Genomic DNA, 19,037 nt, shown 5'->3' with positions numbered 1-19,037 from the left:
AAAAGAAAGGGTGGGAATGGTGTGGGGGTGAGGGGCGAAGAGAAAATCCAGAGACTCAGGGAGCCCTTTCCTCATGATCTGTGCAGACTTTCCCCCAGTCCCACAGGCAGGCCAGCTGGTGGTGAAGGGTCCCACCTCTGCTGAAGTTTAAAGACAGCTCCAGGGAATTCCTTGGAGGTCCAGTGGTTAGGACTCCATGCTTTCACTGCCGAGGGCCGGGGTTCAATCCCTGGTCGGGGAACTAAGATCCCGCAAGCCGCATGGCTCAGCCAAAAAAGAAAAAAAATTTTCAAAAACAAAACAAAACAAACCCCCCAAAACTCCAAAATATCGCCTGCTTCACTTATCCCTTTGCTTTAAAAATTTAAACTATTTAGAAAATACATGACCATGGTGAAGAAAAATCTGGTCAGTATAAGTACACACAAACACACACTGAAAAGTCTCTCTCCCATCATCGCCTGCTTGGAAAAACTGTCTTTTCACTGGTCTCTCTTTGTTTGGTCTCACTGGTCCCAATCACTACCTCCAGAGCATTCTGTCTAAGGAGCAGATCTATCCAGTTAAAAACCCTTCAGTGGCTTCTTTTTTTTTTTAATTAACTGATTAATTGATTTTATTTTTGGCTGTGTTGAGTCTTTGTTGCTGTGCCGGGCTTTCTCTAGTTGCGGCGAGCGGGGGCTACTCTTCGTTGTGGTGCGTGGGCTTCTCATTGCGGTGGCTTCTCGTTGCGGAGCACGGGCTCTAGGTCGCGGGCTTCAGTAGTTGTGGCACTCGGGCTCAGTAGTTGTGGCTCGCAGGTTCTAGAGCTCAGGCTCTGTAGTTGTGGCGCACGGGCTTAGTTGCTCCGCGGCACGTGGGATCTTCCCGGACCAGGGCTGGAACTCGTGTCCCCTGCATTGGCAGGTGGATTCTCAACCACCGCGCCACCAGGGAAGCCCCCTTCACTGGCTTCTTACTACTTCAGGACAAATGCACACTCATCCTTCAAAATCTGGCTCTGGTCACCTCATTCAGCTCCTCTCCTCCCAGACTCCACATGCTCCAGGCTCTTCCCTGTCCTGACATGTCCTTCCCACTCCAGTTCCCAGGCCTGGCCAGTCCTACTCACACTGCACCTATTCCAATTTCCCAGACCCTATATGATGCTCCCACAGCCTCCTGTGTGGCTCTTAGCACAACTGATGACACGGAAATTGTCTGTTTTCCTCTTCAGGGCAGGGAAGGGTCTATTTATTTAATTCAACACCAATCTCCTCTCCTTGCACAGAAAAGTCACCTAAACAGTGTCTGTTACTGGCATTAATTAGTAATAATGATAATGTAACAGGGAAGAGCCAAATCTGACTGCATGTTGGATCTGTTTCTTTTACTTTAACCTTTGCTTTCTGCTGCTTTTGTTCACTAAAAGGATACTGTCTATACACAGTGGCCTGCCTCGGGGAACCCTGCCCTTCTGCCTGAATGTTGAATCAAAGTGCCTTTGTTCAGGGAAACATCCGGACCCTGTCCGCCTGTGGATGACTATAAGAAAGGAGAAATTAACCCATCCCCTCCCCGAGGCTGGCCATTCCAGGTGATATTTGCAAAACTTTTGGCCTTTCTACTTTACTTCCTCATCTCCTCCCCCTCTCTGTGCTATAAAAGAAACTGGCATCCAAACCCCGATAAGTTGGTTATTTTGAGACTTTAGTCTGCCATCTTCTCGGTCTGCCGAATTGCTTGCCCAACACCTCGTCTCCGATGGCCTGTCGTGCGACGAGCAGAGCGAGCTTGGACTCGGTAACAATAATAGTAATAATATTAATAATAATAATACCTAGTAGAGTGTTAATTCCATGCTTGGCACTATTCTGGGCACTTTACATATATAAATTAATGTGACCACACAACCCCAAGGTTGGTACAACCTCATTTTACCAATACGGGAATTGAAGTATTGAGTAGTTTAAGGAACTTGACCCAGATGGTAAGTGGCTGAGCTGGGGGTTGAACCAGGCAGTCTGGTTTCCCGCAAATGAGTCAAGAGCTAGAAGGGAGAAGGACGGGACCTCAGCGGAGGAATCCAGGTAGGGTTTGGTCTGTGCACTTTGCATCTAAGGGTCTTCTCGCCCTCTCGCATTTCTTTTCCAGCAGAAGACAGAGGCCTAGAGAGACCAGATAACTCCGGGAGCCCTGTGGAGAGAGCTGTGCTATTTATTTGGGGACCTGGGAGCAGAGACACAGCCACGATGGCCTGGAGCGAGTTGCGAGTCCTCCGCTCCAAACTACAACTCCCAGGAGGCACAGGGCGCCCATAGCCCACGTGACGTCACGGCGGCAGAGGGCGCCAGCGGCTCGGCCAGCCCGGCCGGTGGACTTTTGGGCCGTTCCTCTCGGACCCCGGCCCTGGCTCTGGCCCCGAGGTAAGTGGACCGACCCGCTCAGACCGTGCCGCGAAGGCTTCGCAGCGCGCGTCCGCCGCCTCCACCCTTGCTCTGGATTGCTGGAGCGCGCGTGGACTGGGGTTGGGGGGCTGGGGGACTGACATCTACCATATGGGGAAGATCCGGGCCGAACCAAGTGACCCTGCGGAGGGAGGGAACCAGACGGGGACACTCGAGCCGCTACTTCAACGCAGCCGACCCTGGGGTGCACAATTCTGTGTGCCGCAGGTACGCAGGCCAGACACCGGCCGGGGTCCGAAGGCGCCGGATTAGGGGTCAGCCCCGCCCCCTGAACGAGGGTGCCCGGGATCAGAGGGAGCGGGGGTTGCGGTTTTCGGGCTGGAAGAGTCTAAGGATCCCCTTCCCTCCAGACTACCAGATAGAACATCAGATTGAAGAATAGCAGCCCCGGAAAGCAAGGTTATCCAGGCTCGGCCTGTGTGTGCTTGGGGAAGTGGTTGAAGGGGTGGGCAGAGATTGTCCAAATCTGACTAACCAGTGCTCACGTGGAAAGATAGTGCGCCTGGATTCAGAGCCTTACAACTCCCCCTTCCTCCGCCTTTATAGATGGGAGCTGCTCCTGGAGGCTGAGCTTGTCAGCATCCTCGACCGGCTCTCGCCCCTGAAGTCAGAGAAGTGCCCCTGCCCACCCACACCGTTCCTGCCCCGTTTTGGGGTCGCCTCCATCTATCCGGTCCTCAGCCCTAGTGGCCGCCCAGTTCGACAAAAGAGCAAAACGATGATACTGGCTTCCGTGCTGGGGAGCGGACCCCGGGGCGGGCCAGCACTCTGGCCTCTCTTGGGGCCCGCACTCTCTCTCCGGGCCCGCTCCACATCAGCCACCGATACCCACCACGTGGAGATGGCACGGGAGCGCTCCAAAACAGTCACCTCCTTTTACAACCAATCGGCCATCGATGTGGCAGCGGAGAAGGTGTGCAGCTAGGGCGGTGAGGCCTGGGTCCAGAGCTGGAGTGGGTGTCCAGGGAAGGGGTGGAGCTAATATGATGGGGGCAGGGTGTCAGAGATCCAGTGCTCAAGGGCCCTCTGCCCCTCCAGCCCTCAGTCCGTCTCACTCCGACCATGATGCTCTATTCAGGCCGCTCTCAGGATGGCAGTCACCTTCTGGTAAGACTCCTGCCCCTATTTTTCTCTTGGTCCCTGGAGCTCTGACCCAGCCACTCAGGCCCTGGCCCTAACTTCCTTCCTCTCTTTCTTCTAGAAAAGTGCCCGGTACTTGCAGCAGGAGTTGCCAGTGAGGATCGCTCACCGTATCAAGGGCTTCCGCAGCCTTCCTTTCATCATTGGCTGCAACCCCACCATACTGCACGTGGTAAGGTGGCCTCAAGGGGGCGTCGGTTTCCCTAGTAGAGAGGACCTTAGATCAGTGTGCCCACCGCCCATGGGGCAAATGGGGAGACGGAATCAGAGTGGTAGAGACTTACCTGCCAAAAGGTTTCAGGGCCACAGAAGACTGGAACCCAAGCCTTCACGGAGGCTTGAAAGGCCATGATGGGGTTTGAACCAAATGAATTGGGGTGGATGGCAATCCCCATAGGTGGGCACGGGTGGCTGTTCTCTACCTGGTGCCCAGAGCATCCCTGTGAATTCCCACACCTCTTCCTTGCAGCACGAGCTGTACATCCGTGCCTTCCAGAAGCTGACAGACTTCCCTCCGGTGAGGGCTGGGCCAGGGCAGGGTGAGGGGCTGAGAAGTCAGGGCTGGACCATCCAAGCTCATGATTCTGTGGCCTGCAGATCAAGGACCAGGCGGACGATGCCCAGTACTGCCAGCTGGTGCGACAGCTGTTGGACGACCACAAGGATGTGGTGACCCTCTTAGCTGAGGGCCTGCGTGAGAGCCGGAAGCACATAGAGGTCAGGGGCAGCGCAATGGGGGCCCAGGCCTGTTGGGAGGGCCTGGGAAGGGCACAGGGTTTCTTTTTTTTTTTTTTAACATTTTTTGTTTTTGTTTTTATTTTTTGTTTATTTATTTTTGGCTGCGTTGGGTCTTTGTTGCTGCGCGCGGGCTTTCTCTAGTTGCGGCGAGAGGGGGCTACTCTTTGTTGTGGTGCACGGGCTTCTCATTGCGGTGGCTTCTCTTGTTGCGGAGCACGGGCTCTAGGTGAGCGGGCTTCAGTAGTTGTGGCACGCAGGCTCAGTAGTTGTGGTGCACGGGCTCAGTAGTTGTGGCTCGTGGGCTCTAGAGTGTAGGTTCAGTAGCTGTGGCGCACAGGCTTTGTTGCTCCATGGCATGTGGGATCTTCCCAGACCAGGGATCGAACCCGTGTCCCCTGCGTTAGCAGGCAGATTCTTAACCACTGCGCCACCAGGGAAGTCCCAGGCACAGGGTTTCTGAGCCCCTACTCTTTACAGGATGAGAAGCTCGTCCGCTACTTCTTAGACAAGACGTTGACTTCAAGGCTTGGGATCCGCATGTTGGCTACACATCATCTGGCGCTACATGAGGACAAGGTGGGACGCGGGGACCTGAGACCTACCTGGGAATGTCAAATGGGGCAGAGGGGACTGAGCCAGGAGCCCCCATGGGTTGGGGACCCGGGCCGAGGGCCTGGGGAGAGCCTTGGGGCTGCTTCCATAGTCTAGAGTTTGCAAGCTTTTGGTGGCCACGGTGTGGGTGGAGGTGATCCCTGGTCCTGACCTTCTTTCTCCTGCCAGCCCGACTTTGTTGGCATCATCTGCACTCGCCTCTCACCAAAGAAGATTATTGAAAAATGGGTGGACTTTGCCAGGTGAGGCTAGAATGGCTAAGGGGGTGACGTCTTCGGGCAGGGAAGGTTTGGGTCTGATCCGTTGCCCAGGGCATGGTCCAGGGCAGGGTTTTTCAACTGTGACACTGTTAACGTTTTGGGCCAGATCATTCTTTTTTGTGAGGGGCTGGCCTGTGCTTGTTAGGATGTTCAGAAGGGTCCCCGGCTTCTCACTTGATGCCAGTAATACTCTCCAGCTGTGACAGCCAAAATGTCGCTAGAGATTGCAAAATTTCCCTGGGAGGGTGGGGACAGAATCACCTCCAGTTGAGAACCACTGGTTGAGGTCTGAACCCTTGCTCCTTTCCGCAGACGCCTGTGTGAACACAAGTATGGCAACGCCCCCCGAGTCCGCATCAATGGACATGTGGCTGCCCGTTTCCCCTTCATCCCGATGCCGCTGGACTACATCCTGCCCGAGCTGCTCAAGAATGCCATGAGGTGGGCTGCTGGATATATTGGAAGGGGGCAGACAGGAACTGGGGTGAGGCTGGGGCACCACCACCTACTGGTCTTTTTCCCCTGCATAGAGCCACAATGGAGAGTCACCTAGACACTCCCTACAATGTCCCAGATGTGGTCGTCACCATCGCCAACAATGATATCGATCTCGTCATCAGGTTTGCCCAGGGTGGGAGTTGGGGTGGGATGCATGGGGGTTCCAGGCACTGTTTCTGATTTGCTGGATGATTTCAAGCCAGTACCTGCCCCAGTCAGAGATTTAGTTTCTGGTTGGACAAGATATTCTCCAGTCCTGAGATTGCCATGAGCTGGACATGAGTGGATCTGGGGCCAGCTGTGGGCCCCAGGGCCCTGTCCTTGTCAGCAGCTGAGGGGCCCAGAGTGGGGAAGGAGTCAGAAATAAACAGTCTGCGGTGCTGGGCTGAGAATAAATGTCAAGTCCTATGAGAAGGTATAAGCAGTTAGTGGCAGAGGTGAGGGTGGAGAAACATAGCTTAAAAAAACAAGGCCCAAGAGTCTAGGTGACCACATTCCATGTCTGCGTGGAAGCGACAGGAAGGCCGACTTAGCACTGTCTGCTTGGGGAGGTAGTGAGCCCCACCAAAGCTGAGCCAAACCCCTGTCGTCATCATCCTGCCAGGATTTCAGACCGGGGCGGGGGAATCGCTCACAAAGACCTCGATCGGGTTATGGACTACCACTTCACTACGGCTGAGGCCAGCACCCAGGACCCCCGGATCAGCCCCCTCTTTGGCCACCTGGACCTGCACAGTGGTGGCCAGTCGGGACCCATGCACGGGTGAGGCCCCACCTGGCCAGAATGGAGGGGCGGGGGGGCCCCAGGAGACTCACGCCTCTGAAGCCCGTGTTCTGTCCCCTTGCCCACCCCCAGCTTTGGCTTCGGGCTGCCCACATCGCGGGCCTACGCAGAGTACCTCGGTGGTTCCCTTCGGCTGCAGTCCCTACAGGGCATTGGCACGGACGTCTACCTGCGGCTCCGTCACATCGACGGCCGGGAGGAAAGCTTCCGCATCTGACCCTGTAGCCCTTGGCCTGCTTGCCTGCCCCGGCTGGGCCACACACCCTGGCAGGACCTTCCGAGCCCAGTAGGGTGCAGGACCTTCCGAGCCCAGTAGGGTGCCACCCTGCTCCACACACTGCTGCATCTCGGGTCTTAGGGCCCCAAGCAGATGGACTTACTTACGTGGGGCCAGGCACCTCCCCTCCTCGATGGGGTCCACTGCTTCCCCGCCTCCAGGCCTTAGAGGGGATGAAGTGGGGACCCTTGGGGTCTCCAGCACCAGCTCCGTCATTCTTGTTCCTGGGGAACCCCCACTCTGACCTGCTGTTTGTTATTAAAGTTCACATTTTGAAAGCCCTCTTGGGCCCCATGTGTGGGCAGGGCAGGTGAGCCTTTGTTTCTGCCCCCATTCAGGTCCCCTGGACCCTTGGGTTTAACTAGTTCATGTTCCAGTCTCTGTCCTCACAGCCTGGCAGACCAGGAATGGAATTGGCTCCGAGTTGCTTGCACATTAGATTTGGTGGGAGTGGGGATGACTTGGGCAGTTTGTGCAAAGACTTTTCATTTATTTCATTTACCAAATGTTTCTGGCTCCCAGACAATATTGAAGGCCCGGGTTGGCCCAGCTTTAGGCCTCAGTTCTGACTCTTCCCTTCCCAGCAGTCACAGGTTGAGGAGGTGTAGGTCACCAGACTAGGCAACTTTCCAAGCCACCTGATTCCTGAACCTGAGTAAGGTTAAAAATACTGTCTGCCAGCTGTGCTTGCTGTTGCCAAGGAAAGGAACACACCAGATTGTGCTCTGGCAGGCCCCAGAGGACAGTGGGGTCCTGGTAGGGAGGGCAAAAGGAAAGGACTCCAGGGAGCAGGTGGTGAGGTGACCGCCTGCCTGTCTTGCCAGGGAAGGAGAAGGCCTGAGGGCCTGCTTGGTGGGACTGGTGATGGAGGTGGGGCACTGAGGGGAGACAGGAATTGTATCTGGTGGTGGGAAACCATAGTGACTTGCCAGGCTGAAAATCCTGCGGCTGCAGGGCAGAGGGGGTGAGACTGGAGAGGTAGGTGGCAGTCAGGGTGAGAGACCTTGAATTTACAGTGAAGAAACATGGGTTTTATCCTGGAGGCAGCAGGGACCCATGGAAGGGTTTTAAGCTAGGAAGGGATGTTTCAGGTTGGGTTCCCTAGAAGCACATCTTAAAAGGAGGATTTGTGTCCGAGTGATTTGTTGAGAAAGTGCTCCCAGAAGGGAGTAGGGGAAGTGGGAAAGGGAAGGGCCGGAGGCCAGGCAAGAGAGCTAAGCTCCACAGTCATTGATGGACTCCTCCACTGGACAATCATTCGTTTAATGTCCCTATTTGAGTGGGACTGGGGAGGTACTTAAAACTCGCTGGCTAAGAACTTCCGTTTTCACCTCTTCTGAGGCAAAATAGCTCTATTAGCTTGAGGGGCAGTTCGCCAAACAAGCCTCTGGTGCTGGCTTTTGAAAGCCCATCAAAGGAAACATGAGCACAGAGAAGCAACAAAAAAAGATTCTAGGGGATCTGGGTGAATCATCTACATAGTTCTAGGGGTGGGTGGAGAGTGGGAAAAGGTACTACAGTTTTAATTTTTTTTTCTTGCCTTTTATTTCTTCTGTTTCATATGCTGCCAGACAACTGGCATTTACTGCTCCCCCCAAACTTCTTCATTCCCCAAAAGCCAAGTTACCAGCACTTCCCACTGCCATCCCTCACAAATACTTAGACATTTCCTGGTCTATAACCTCATCCTTAGGGCTTGAGCATTACACCCCTCTTAGAATTGTTTCTAAGCCCAATAACCAAATTATAAGTCAAAGATGATTCAGAGAGAGGCCAAAGGGAATGTTTGAGCACCTACCCTGTCTGGTATTGTGCAATACGCTTGTTTTATATACATGAGAGATAAGTATATGGTTCAACCTTTTTATAGTTACATGCCTTATACAGTTTAACCTTTAACGACACTCTGGGAATGGACATACTTGTACAACTTCCCCAGTGTAGGGGCAGAACCCAGGATTCCTCACTCAATAAGCCCCAGATGCTCTCCATTATGTCCACTGCCTTTGGCTAGTTTCTGTTTAGGGGACCTGGTCCTTTCTTTACAAAGGCTTGATTCTGTGAGAGTGACTTATTGGCTGTCCCAGGACACATCCGTCCTGCTTCCCCCACCCCAACTGTCCTTTTCCCACTCTGAACAAGGAAGGCAGTTTCTCCAGTCTTCAAAGACGGGAGACCCGTATTTGGCAGGCGGAAGTGGGCGGCACGGGGATGGGTGTTAATCCCAAGTTCATCGCCCTAAAGCCAGGCATCCAGGCAGGATGCTTTGGCTCTGCCCCGGTGAAGTGGGGGCAGCGCCCCCTGATCAGGCACCCGGACCTTTAAAAAAGATCGAGCTGAGGCATCACATCAGGAAAGCCTTTTTCCTCTCTTCAACTCTACGGTGCAGCCATAGTTCCAAACGGAAAACAACTCCAGGGCAACCGGCACAGTCCACGTCAATCTGGCCCAGCGCCGCGGAGACCGTCGCACGAGCCAATGAGCTCTTGCGACGTCCCCCCCCTCCCCCCCCCCCCCAGCCTGCCGCGGCCTCCGCCACGAGCCGCTGACCCGGAGCTAAAGGCCCTGCGCGGCGCTGTATTCTGGCGTCACTTCCACTACAGCGATGGCGGCACAAGGAGCAGCTGCGGCGATTGCGGCGGCGACTTCAGGGGTCGCGGGGGAGGGCGAGCCCGGGCCCGGCGAGAATGTGGCGGTCGAGGGGACCTCCCCGTCCCCGGGCCGCGTCTCTCCGCCGACTCCGGCGCGTGGAGAGCCAGAAGTCACCGTGGAGATCGGAGAAACATACCTGTGCCGAAGGCCGGATAGCACCTGGCGTGAGGGCGGGACCCAGGGCCAGGGGGCGGGGTTTAAGGGCGGGACGGGGCCTGAGGGAGGAGAACGCGGACTTTCGGACTTACCCGGGCGCCGCCTACAAACCTCCCCGAGTTGGGCGTTCGCCAAGTTCTTCCTACTGTGTGTAGAGCTCCCAATCCACTTCCTTGCCCAGTCTTAGGCTTCATTCCCTTTTCTTGTTAACCTTCTTCCTCAGTGGTCTCCCTTGTCTCTGTGACTCCCCCTTCCATCCATCCCCTGCAGCCGCCAGCGGAGAGGACCTCCCAGAACACAAAAGCGAGCTTCCCCTCCCTTCTATTGCTTTGCCTCATTTCCAAAATAAACCCCAAGTTCCTTAGAATGGCATTCATTTTTGTAACCTCTCTGTTTTTCAGCACCCCTAGTAAAGGCCATTGCCAGACCAGACCACACTGTATGCTCTGAAGGCCATATGCCTTTTACCGCCTGTGCCCTCTGCTTGGAATGCCCTTTCTTCCCTTTCTCCTTGTTTAGCTGGCTAGCCCCAGTCATCCTTTTAGGATCATATCCCCTGTGATGCCATTCTTGACTCCCTTCAGGCAGATTGAGTCGTTCCCTTCTGTATGTTCCCTTTCTGTATGAAGAAATGCAACATTTTCTTCATACCTGAGCTATAGTATATGTACCATTATGTTGTCATTGTCTGTCTGTCTGTTTTCTGTCAAAGTGGGAACTTCCGGAGGGCAGGACTGCTCATGATCCATCACTGTATCCAGCAGCAACCCAGCACAGGGCCAGACATGCAGTGGTTGCCTTCCTCGTTTATCGAATGGTCTCTTTGTCAGGTGCTATACTGAAAGCTTTAGAGCCATTAATTCACCGTTTGAGGTGGGCACGGTTATCCTTATAGATGAAGATGCTGAGGCTCAGAAAGCCAAAATAACTTGATCAGTTAAATATAGCTAGGAAGTGGGGCTGTCTGATTCCACAGCTAGCCCCCATGACCCCTGAACAAATGAACGACTGAGTATAGTGAAACAAACATTGAATTTGGAGCCAGATTTAAATTCAGTTAAGTATTAGCTCTTATCACTTTTCAAATAGGTGACCCTGGATAGGCCTCAGTTTCCTTGTCTCTAAAATAAGAATAACAGCACCAATCTGGCCCACCTCAGACAGTGATTGAAGGGAGTGGCAGATGTGAACAGGTGAGGTTAGCATACATTTGGCCACAGAATCTGGGAAACTGCTCCTCAGTGCGAAGGATCACTCTTGTTCCAGCCCCGTTTTCTTTCCTGGTGATGCTAGCCCTTTCCCTTCACAGATTCTGCTGAAGTGATCCAGTCTCGAGTGAACGATCAGGAGGGCCGAGAGGAATTCTATGTACACTATGTGGGCTGTGAGTGATTTGGGGTATCCAGGTCTGGGGGGGGCGGGGGCGGAAGGGCAGCACCCTCATGGCCCATCCTCACAGTTAACCGGCGACTGGACGAATGGGTAGACAAGAACCGGCTGGCGCTGACCAAGACAGTGAAGGATGCCGTGCAGAAGAACTCAGAGAAGTACCTCAGTGAGCTGGCCGAGCAGCCTGAGCGAAAGATCACTCGAAACCAAAAGCGCAAGCATGACGAGATCAACCACGTGCAGAAGGTCCGGGCCCCTCCCCTTCCCCGGGGCTGCAGGAGGCTCAGCTGCCTCTGCTGACTCCCTTGGGTCCCAGTGCCAAAACCACAGCAGCTCCCATTTCTTAAGCTCCTACAGTGTGTAGGGGACTCTATCTACTTCTTCCCAGGTATTCTTCACAGATGAGAAAACTGAGGCTCAGAGAGGGTGAGAGCTTGGCTACAGTCTCGTGGCAAGGAAATGACACAGCTGGGACTGGAACTCAGGCCTCTTGCACCTTTCGTGCTCGCTTTTGGCTGTGCCACATTGACAGATGGACCTGAAGTCCAAAGGGGAGGAAGAGAATGAGTGATTTGGGGCACTTGCTATTGCCAAGCATTGTGCTGAGTGTTGTGCCTGTATAAGCTCATCAGATCCTCCCTAACAACTCAACACCCCAGGGGTAATTAGTTCTTTTTGAGGAAAACAGGAAGCAGGTTCAGAGAGGTTAAGTAACATGCCCAAGATCATACAGCTAGTAAAAGGGTGGGTTGAAATTAGAGTAATAATGGCAAACATTTATAGGCTTGTGAGCCACAGTATTAGGCTAAGTATTTCAGTATATGATCTCACTGAAGTGTCACAGCAACTCTGTGAGGTAAGCATTATATCCCCAGTTTACAAGGGAGGTACAGGTAGTTTTAGGAATCCAGTTAGGAATTAGATTGGCCAACTAGATTGTCCTACTTTGGGGCACAAACTCTTTGAAACATGCTAGAAATTCCTGCCACTTTATTCCAAAACTTGGGTTCTTTTCACGAAGCTAGCCTGCCCTGGGGGGTTTCTATCCTCCCACTGTGAATCTTAGTTTCTGGATTTGTGAGATGGGGTGTGCACACAAGAGGAGGGTTTATGGAGCTCTCAAGGCACCCAGACCTTCATTATTTTCAACCAGTGCTAGTCCATCTTTCTGAGTGCTCGTTCTGGGCTTAGCAGCAATGATTTGCAAACTGTGGGGCTGTTAGTAGATTGCCAAATTAGTTCAGTGGGTGGTGACCATTTAAATTTCAAAAATGGAAGAACTAGGACAAGATAGAAAATATCATAGTGTGTTGTACTTTATTAAAGGTAACTATTGTTTTAAGAAGCTTCTGTCTCACATACAAATATATATATGTATATACACAAACTTGCCAGTTGGTTTACAGTGCTGTGATAAAAAAATTTGAAATACCTGAATTAGAAAGATCTCTCACTGGGAATTCCCTGGCGGTCCAATGGTTAGGACTCGGCACTTTCACTGTCATGGCCCGGGTTCAATCCCTGGTCAGGAACTGAGATCCTGCAAGCCACATGGCGTGGCCAAAAAAAAAGATCTGTCACCATCTAAGGCAGCACGGTCCAATTGAACGTCCTGTGATAAATGGAAATGTTCTACCTCTGTGCTGTCAGAAACAGTAGCCACTACTCACGTGTTCTCTTGAGCACTTGAAATGGGTTTCGTGTGAGTAAGAATTAAATTTTTTAATTTTATTAAAAGATTTTTTTTTTGGCCACGCTGCACGGCATGTGGGATCTTAGTTCCCCGACCAGGGATCGAACCCGTGTCCCCTGCATTGAAAGGCGGATTCTTTACCACTGGACCACCAGGGAAGTCCCGAGAATTAAATTTTATTTGAATGTAATGAACTTAAATTTAGGTGGCCACTTGTGGCTGGTGACTACTCTACCGGACAGCGCAGATCTAAGGTTTTCTTAGCTCCCCAGCCAGGTTGCACTGGCACATTAAGTCACAAAGATGTACCTCTAAGCTGGCAGTCAGCAGGGTGGTTGACAGTGGGCCAGTGGGGATAAAATCAAAGAACGAGTAACAGCGAGTTAACGATCAGCAAGTTTCTTCAGAGCCTAATTAATGTTTAATTCTAAATAAACTGCAGCATTTACGGAAAGTAGTGTTTTTGTAGTTCTTTAATGCATTTGCAGAGGAGGATTGTGTTGTATGAGTTGGGAAATGTATTTTAAAGAGGCATGTGAGGAGGAAAATCATCCTTCCCTCATCTTTGCAGGGGTTAGGTGTGGAGTTGGACAGGCGAGGGGCCCATGCCCAGCTGTGCTGGGTGCCAGTTCTGTGAGCTCATCTCTCTGTGCCTCAGTTTCCTCTTTCGTGCAGTGGAGAGAGAGAGGACTCCCATCTCAGGCTTGTTCTGAGTAATGCCTGCGACGTAAGTGCTTAGTACTCGGAATAAATGGCAGCTGGCTAGTCCCCAAGGGCCAGTGACCTCGCCTCTCCCTGCCTGTTTACTTCTCTGTAAAATAGAAGTAAGAACATTGTATCTCAGCGTTGCCAAAAGGGTTAAATGAGGCCATCCAGGCAAAGTGCTTTGTGGAAGGGGTTCTGGGTAAAAGGCTGGCTCCTTCTCCCTTCTGAACTACAGGGCAAGGCTGCCATCTACTCTGGTGTAGGTCATAGGCCTACCTGCGTCCACTGTCAGGCTGGACTTGGTTCCTCCTTCAGCGTCTGGCCTAGGAACAAGATGGGCTGTGAGTGCCACCTGGCTTGTAGTCCCTGCCTTCCAAAGACTTGGAAAATGGGGGAAGCCAAGAAGGGGGAGTCGGAGGGTACTGTTGTTGACCACTGAATTCCTGACTTGGGAAGGAATGTATTCTGCATTGGAAGAATCCAGTCAGGCCTCCTGGAGGATTGTTGACCACACCTTCCCAGGGTGCTGGGCCTTGAAGGACAGGGAGAGCACAGCAAAAACAATTAATACGTGATCACTCGCCAAGCTCTGCCTCATCATGCACTTGCCTGGCTCATGCTCGGTACCAGGCTGAGTAAGCATCTTCTGGCAGCTCTAGGAGAGGGAAGGACATTCAGGGTGGAAGGAACTGCATGTGCAAAGGCATGGAGGCCAGAAACAGGAGTGTCAATAGCAGAGCAGATTTGAGGGGGCTGAGACTGGGGGCTGGGAATTTACAGAGGCCTCGTCAACTATCCAGACCTGAGACGGTGGCAGTGGCTATTTGGTGTGGGACAGAGGAACCGGTTCCAGAGATGACAAGGAGGTAGAGCTAACAGGACGTGGCCGTTATTCGAATGCCAGGCTGAGAGAGGAGGAGGAGTCTTGAGAGCAGGCCTCTTATTGGTCTGGGGTAGTTGGACTGAAGGTGATGCTCCTAGGGAGATGGGGAACCCAGGAGGATGAACAGGTTTGCAGGGAGGAAAGGTTGAGTTCCTTTCTGGACACCTAGAGCCTGATGTGCCTGTGGGAGGGGCCTCCGGGAGCAGTCCCATGGGCAGGAAAGAGGTCCAGGCACACCGGGCAGTCCGCACCAGTTCCTGCTATGGAAGTGGAAGACCAGGCCCATTATGTCATCTGTCTCACAACAACTATGGCAGAGCTGGATTGATCGCGTTGTACAGCTGAAGCTCTTAGCAGCGCAAGAACTGGAACCAGGCCTCCTGATCCTAGCCCTGTTCATCAGGCAAAAGGTCCCAACTTGGGCATCAGGAGTGTCTGGGATGTATGGGTGGGTGGGCAGATGGGAGAGGAACTTGGACCAGTCAGCTCTGAAACCAGGTGAAACAGGTTTGCTAGACAGGAGGGAAGTGCTGGGTTCTGGGATGGGAGGGGTGGCCTGACCGCCACTTCTGTTCACCTGTGCCCACTTCTTTCTCACTCAGACCTATGCAGAGATGGACCCCACAACAGCAGCCTTGGAGAAGGAACATGAGGCGGTAAGTAGGGGAGGGGGTCCTAAGTGGGGGCACCCCTTCCTACGGCATCCCTTGCCCCGACCGAGCCATCCCCTGCCCTTCACTCCCACCTCGCCCACAGATCACCAAAGTGAAGTACGTGGACAAGATCCACATCGGGAACTACGAAATCGACGCCTGGTACTTCTCCCCGTTCCCTGAAGACTATGGGAAACAGCCCAAGCTCTGGCTCTGCGAGTACTGCCTCAAGTACATGAAATACGAAAAGAGCTACCGCTTCCACTTGGTGAGGCTGGGCCGGGCCGGGCCTGGTGAGTGCGGTGGTGGGCATAGAGGCTGAGGGCCGGCTGAGGCAGCGGCACTGGGCAAGAGAGACAGGTCCAGAGCAGTTGAGTCCAAGGAAAAGCTGCCCCGGCTGGAGAGACCTGGATTCCAGGCCTGACTCTGCCTTTGCCGGAGTGACCTTGGCCAACTTGCTGACCCTCCCCAGACCACAGTTTCCTCTTCTGTGGAATGGGGACCTTCTGGGGTCCCTTGCCCTCAGCACATGTTTATCAAGGCCAGTCCAGTGCCAGGTTCCCCTGTGGAAAAGAGGAAGTAGGCACAGCCCCGAGCCGTGGGACCATGAGGTGCGGACAGACAGGAAGCTTTAATCCACACGAGGACCTGCTGGGGCAGGGCAGTGGCGTGTTTCCCACAGGGTAGACACTGAGGCAAATGTATGTGGTTTGGGCAATGCCCTTGTCACGGGTGCCAGCCCTCCAGAGTCGTCCAGAGCCAGGCTGAGCTGGACTTAAAACCATCTCGCTGTGTGATATTTGAGCCAGTTACTTAGCCAGTTACTGTGCCTCGGTTTCTCCATCTGTAAAATAGCATCCGTCTCCTCAGATGGTTGGGAGGATTACTCGATGTAGGTAAAGGGTGGAGCCCGGGGTCTCCAGGTGGAGAGGAGCAGAGGCCTGCTGCAGGCCACACAGGGCAGGATGGGGCACCTAGTGGGGAGCCTTGGGGCCTCATACCTGTGCCTCCCCCTGCCCATCCCCACCCCCAGGGCCAGTGCCAGTGGCGGCAGCCCCCGGGGAAGGAGATCTATCGCAAGAGCAACATCTCTGTGTACGAGGTAGACGGCAAAGACCACAAGGTGAGCCCGGGGGGGAGGCACTGTGGCAGGTGGGGGGACACGCTGGGCACCTCCCGACGATCCTCACCGTCGCCAAAGGGTAGAGGCCGGCCTTAGTGTGCGAAGAGGCCTGCGGGCTTGTGCTCAGCCTGGCACTCGGCCTGTGGTTGGTGCATAGTGAACTCATGGCCCTGTGGTACCAGCCTCGAGTTCTGGGTTTCCCTTCTGTCCCTGAGGACTTGCCTTCTGATGGGGTAGCTTGGGGTGGCTTAGGTTCAGGCGATTTTGGAACCCAGAGTGGAGATTGTCTTGCCTCAGGCTGTGCTTAAAAACTGCTTTCTCTTTCTGCCTGAAGAAAAGGTGTTTGTTTTTCCTGGGTGTGAACTGCTTTGTGTGAGGTTTCCTGCGGGGAGAGCTCTGTGGCTCAGACCGCTAATTTCCTTGTTCCTGAAGGACTTCGCTGGGGCAGGGTGGGGCCTTTGGGGCCTGCTTTGCTGTCGTTGAGAACTTGACCCTTGCCTGGTCAGTCTGGGAAGGTCTCCTGGGGAAGGCCAGTAGAGTGTAAGACGCAGAGGGCTGGCCTCTGAGTGGCTCCTGGCTTCAAATCGCCCCGTCACTTCTAGCTGACCTTGGACAAGTTACTTAAGGTCCTTTGTTCCTGTTTCCTCATCTTTAAGACAGGAGTTATGCTAATAGTTAACTAACAGGCTTGTTAGTGGAGTAAATGAGACAGCAAAGTAAAGTACTTAGCACAGTCCCTGGCATCGAATAGGGGCTTAGTAAACATGGGCCTTTGTCAGCCTCGTGATAAGTAACTTGGGAAATACCCATTCTTAGCCCCACCAGAGCCCCCTGCTCTGCCTTCCTGAGCATGAATGGGGCTGGGGGCGGCAGGAGGGGCCCCAGCAGGAGACGTGGGTGTTCTTCCCAGCTCTGCCTTCTCCAGCTTTGGGGCCTCAGGCAAGCACTCCCCCCCGCCGCCCCCCAGAGCCTCCGTTGCCTCCTAAGCAAAATGGGTCTAGCGGTGCTGGGCTCACACAATTGTTGAGTCAAACGAGAGTGGACGTAAAAGGTGTCCTTGATCTCTGCCATGAAGCCAACCTCCAGGTCCCACTGGCCCTCCTGACATTGGTCTCTCTGTCCCAGTTTGGCTGAGTGGGCAGACAGCTCAGGCTGCAGAGTCAGGCTCGAGGGTCGTCCATTCAGCAAACATTTACCAAGCTCCCAGCTTCACGCTTAGCCTTGCGCTAGGTGCTGAGGACACAGCCATGAACAGTCAGAACTCATATAGCAGGTTGAGTCCTGCCCTAGTGCTCACCAGCCATGGGACCTTGAGTGAGCCACTGTCTCCCCTGAGCTTGTTTCCTGACCTGAAATAGAAGAGTTCGTGTCTGTGAAGATTGAGCTCCTCTTCAGCGCTCAGAAGTGGTAGCCATGATTGGTCCAGCTCTGCCGTTACCTCCTTGAGTGCGCATAGCTCTCTGATTTTCAGTTTCCCTGTCCATCAGAATGTGACTCTAAGACTCCTTCCAATTCTAAACATGACTGTCCTGGTGAGGATCCCACTTCTCACCGTGCTGGCACTGGCTGCTGTCTGGAGCCTGGCACTTGCAGGGCAGGGTGGCAGCTCCTGCCCAGGCCTCCGTGGGGCGAGGCGGAGGAGTTAACGCCTGCTCCCTGAGTCTGCTTCCACCTCGCGACCCCTCAGATTTACTGTCAGAACCTGTGTCTGCTGGCCAAGCTTTTCCTGGACCACAAGACATTGTACTTCGACGTGGAGCCATTCGTCTTTTACATTTTGACTGAGGTGGACAGGCAGGGAGCCCACATCGTCGGCTATTTCTCGAAGGTGCTGGGTCGGGAAGCCCGGGTTGAGGGAGCGGGGGAGAATGAACCAGAAGCAGGGGCTGAGCCTCCGCAGAGGTCCTGACCACCCACCCCTACAGGAAAAGGAGTCACCAGATGGGAACAACGTGGCCTGCATCCTGACCCTGCCCCCCTACCAGCGCCGTGGCTATGGAAAGTTCCTCATTGCTTTCAGTGAGTGGTTCCCGGCCTGTCCAGGAAGGGCAGCTGTGGTGAGGGGTGCCAGGGCAGGGTGGGTCCTCAGTTTCCTCATTTCCACCGTTGCCAGGTTATGAGCTGTCCAAGCTGGAGAGCACAGTAGGCTCCCCTGAGAAGCCACTGTCTGACCTGGGCAAGCTCAGCTACCGCAGCTACTGGTCCTGGGTCCTTCTGGAGATCCTGCGAGACTTCCGGGGCACACTGTCCATCAAGGACCTTAGGTAAGGGAGGCACCTGGAACCCTCAAAGAGGGAAGGACTCTCCTAAGATTGGCCGTGATGCTGTCAAACTGTCTCCTTGTCCCCTTTTGCTGTCCCAGCCAAACCCCACAAGGGAGCTCTCTCCAGCATCTGCTCTAATCCCTTTCTGCAGCCAGATGACGAGCATCACCCAGAATGACATCATCAGCACCCTCCAGTCCCTCAACATGGTCAAGTACTGGAAGGGCCAGCATGTGATCTGTGTCACACCCAAGCTGGTGGAGGAACACCTCAAAAGTGCCCAGTATAAGAAACCACCCATAACAGGTGGGTGGAGTCTGCCCAGGGTGTGTGTGTGTGGGGGGGGTAGATGTAAGGACTGCCGTGAGCCAAGGCCTCTGTTTTGCTGTCATCGGATCCCCAACCAGTCTGACCAGCTCCCAGGACTGAAGCCTGGGGCAGCCCCCTCCCCAGGACTCAGTCTGCCCCTGTTCTCACCTCGAGGTGAAACCTGGCCTGGGCCCAGGGCAGAGCAGCCAGTGCGAGCGGCCGGGCCCGGAGGCCCAGTCCTGCCTCTCATGCCTCTTCTCCCCACAGTGGACTCTGTCTGCCTCAAGTGGGCACCCCCCAAGCACAAGCAAGTCAAACTCTCCAAGAAGTGAGTGGCCTGTGCCCCTGCTGCTGGACCCGTGCCTCCTTGCACCCCAGCCTGTAAATATGTACAGACCTGTTTCGTCATTTTTTTAATAAAGTAAGTTCTGCCAGTGGCTCTGGACTTTGGAGG

General features: G+C 54.0%; 2 protein-coding genes across 4 annotated transcripts; both read left to right on the top strand.

The window, feature by feature from the left end:
* The first annotated feature begins 2,197 nt into the window (after positions 1-2,197).
* BCKDK (branched chain keto acid dehydrogenase kinase) lies at positions 2,198-7,037 on the top strand. 2 transcript variants are annotated; one of them, XM_007186447.2, is made up of 12 exons: positions 2,198-2,405; positions 2,994-3,360; positions 3,486-3,554; positions 3,649-3,759; positions 4,057-4,104; positions 4,185-4,304; positions 4,803-4,901; positions 5,106-5,179; positions 5,510-5,638; positions 5,728-5,817; positions 6,300-6,458; positions 6,552-7,037. In XM_007186447.2, exons 2-12 carry the CDS (start codon positions 3,166-3,168, stop codon positions 6,694-6,696), a joined length of 1,239 nt encoding a protein of 412 aa, XP_007186509.1. In that variant the 5' UTR covers positions 2,198-2,405; positions 2,994-3,165; the 3' UTR covers positions 6,697-7,037. The 2 variants fall into 2 exon arrangements, with proteins under 2 accessions (XP_007186509.1, XP_057385056.1); XM_057529073.1 differs by lacking the exon at positions 2,198-2,405 and adding an exon at positions 2,700-2,846.
* Positions 7,038-9,327: 2,290 nt separating this feature from the next.
* On the top strand, positions 9,328-19,020 carry KAT8 (lysine acetyltransferase 8). 2 transcript variants are annotated; one of them, XM_057529071.1, is made up of 11 exons: positions 9,330-9,572; positions 10,874-10,948; positions 11,024-11,199; positions 14,837-14,890; positions 14,991-15,155; positions 15,921-16,010; positions 17,698-17,838; positions 17,936-18,029; positions 18,124-18,274; positions 18,426-18,580; positions 18,851-19,020. In XM_057529071.1, exons 1-11 carry the CDS (start codon positions 9,362-9,364, stop codon positions 18,913-18,915), a joined length of 1,377 nt encoding a protein of 458 aa, XP_057385054.1. In that variant the 5' UTR covers positions 9,330-9,361; the 3' UTR covers positions 18,916-19,020. The 2 variants fall into 2 exon arrangements, with proteins under 2 accessions (XP_057385053.1, XP_057385054.1); XM_057529070.1 differs by having other exon boundaries at positions 9,328-9,572; positions 18,426-19,020.
* The last annotated feature ends 17 nt before the right edge of the window (positions 19,021-19,037 follow it).

Source organism: Balaenoptera acutorostrata, chromosome 15 (genome assembly GCF_949987535.1).
Source record: "Balaenoptera acutorostrata chromosome 15, mBalAcu1.1, whole genome shotgun sequence".
Lineage (NCBI taxonomy): Eukaryota > Metazoa > Chordata > Mammalia > Artiodactyla > Balaenopteridae > Balaenoptera > Balaenoptera acutorostrata.
The sequence above is the reverse complement of the archived record's forward strand: the minus strand, read 5'-3'. Positions and strand labels throughout refer to the sequence as shown.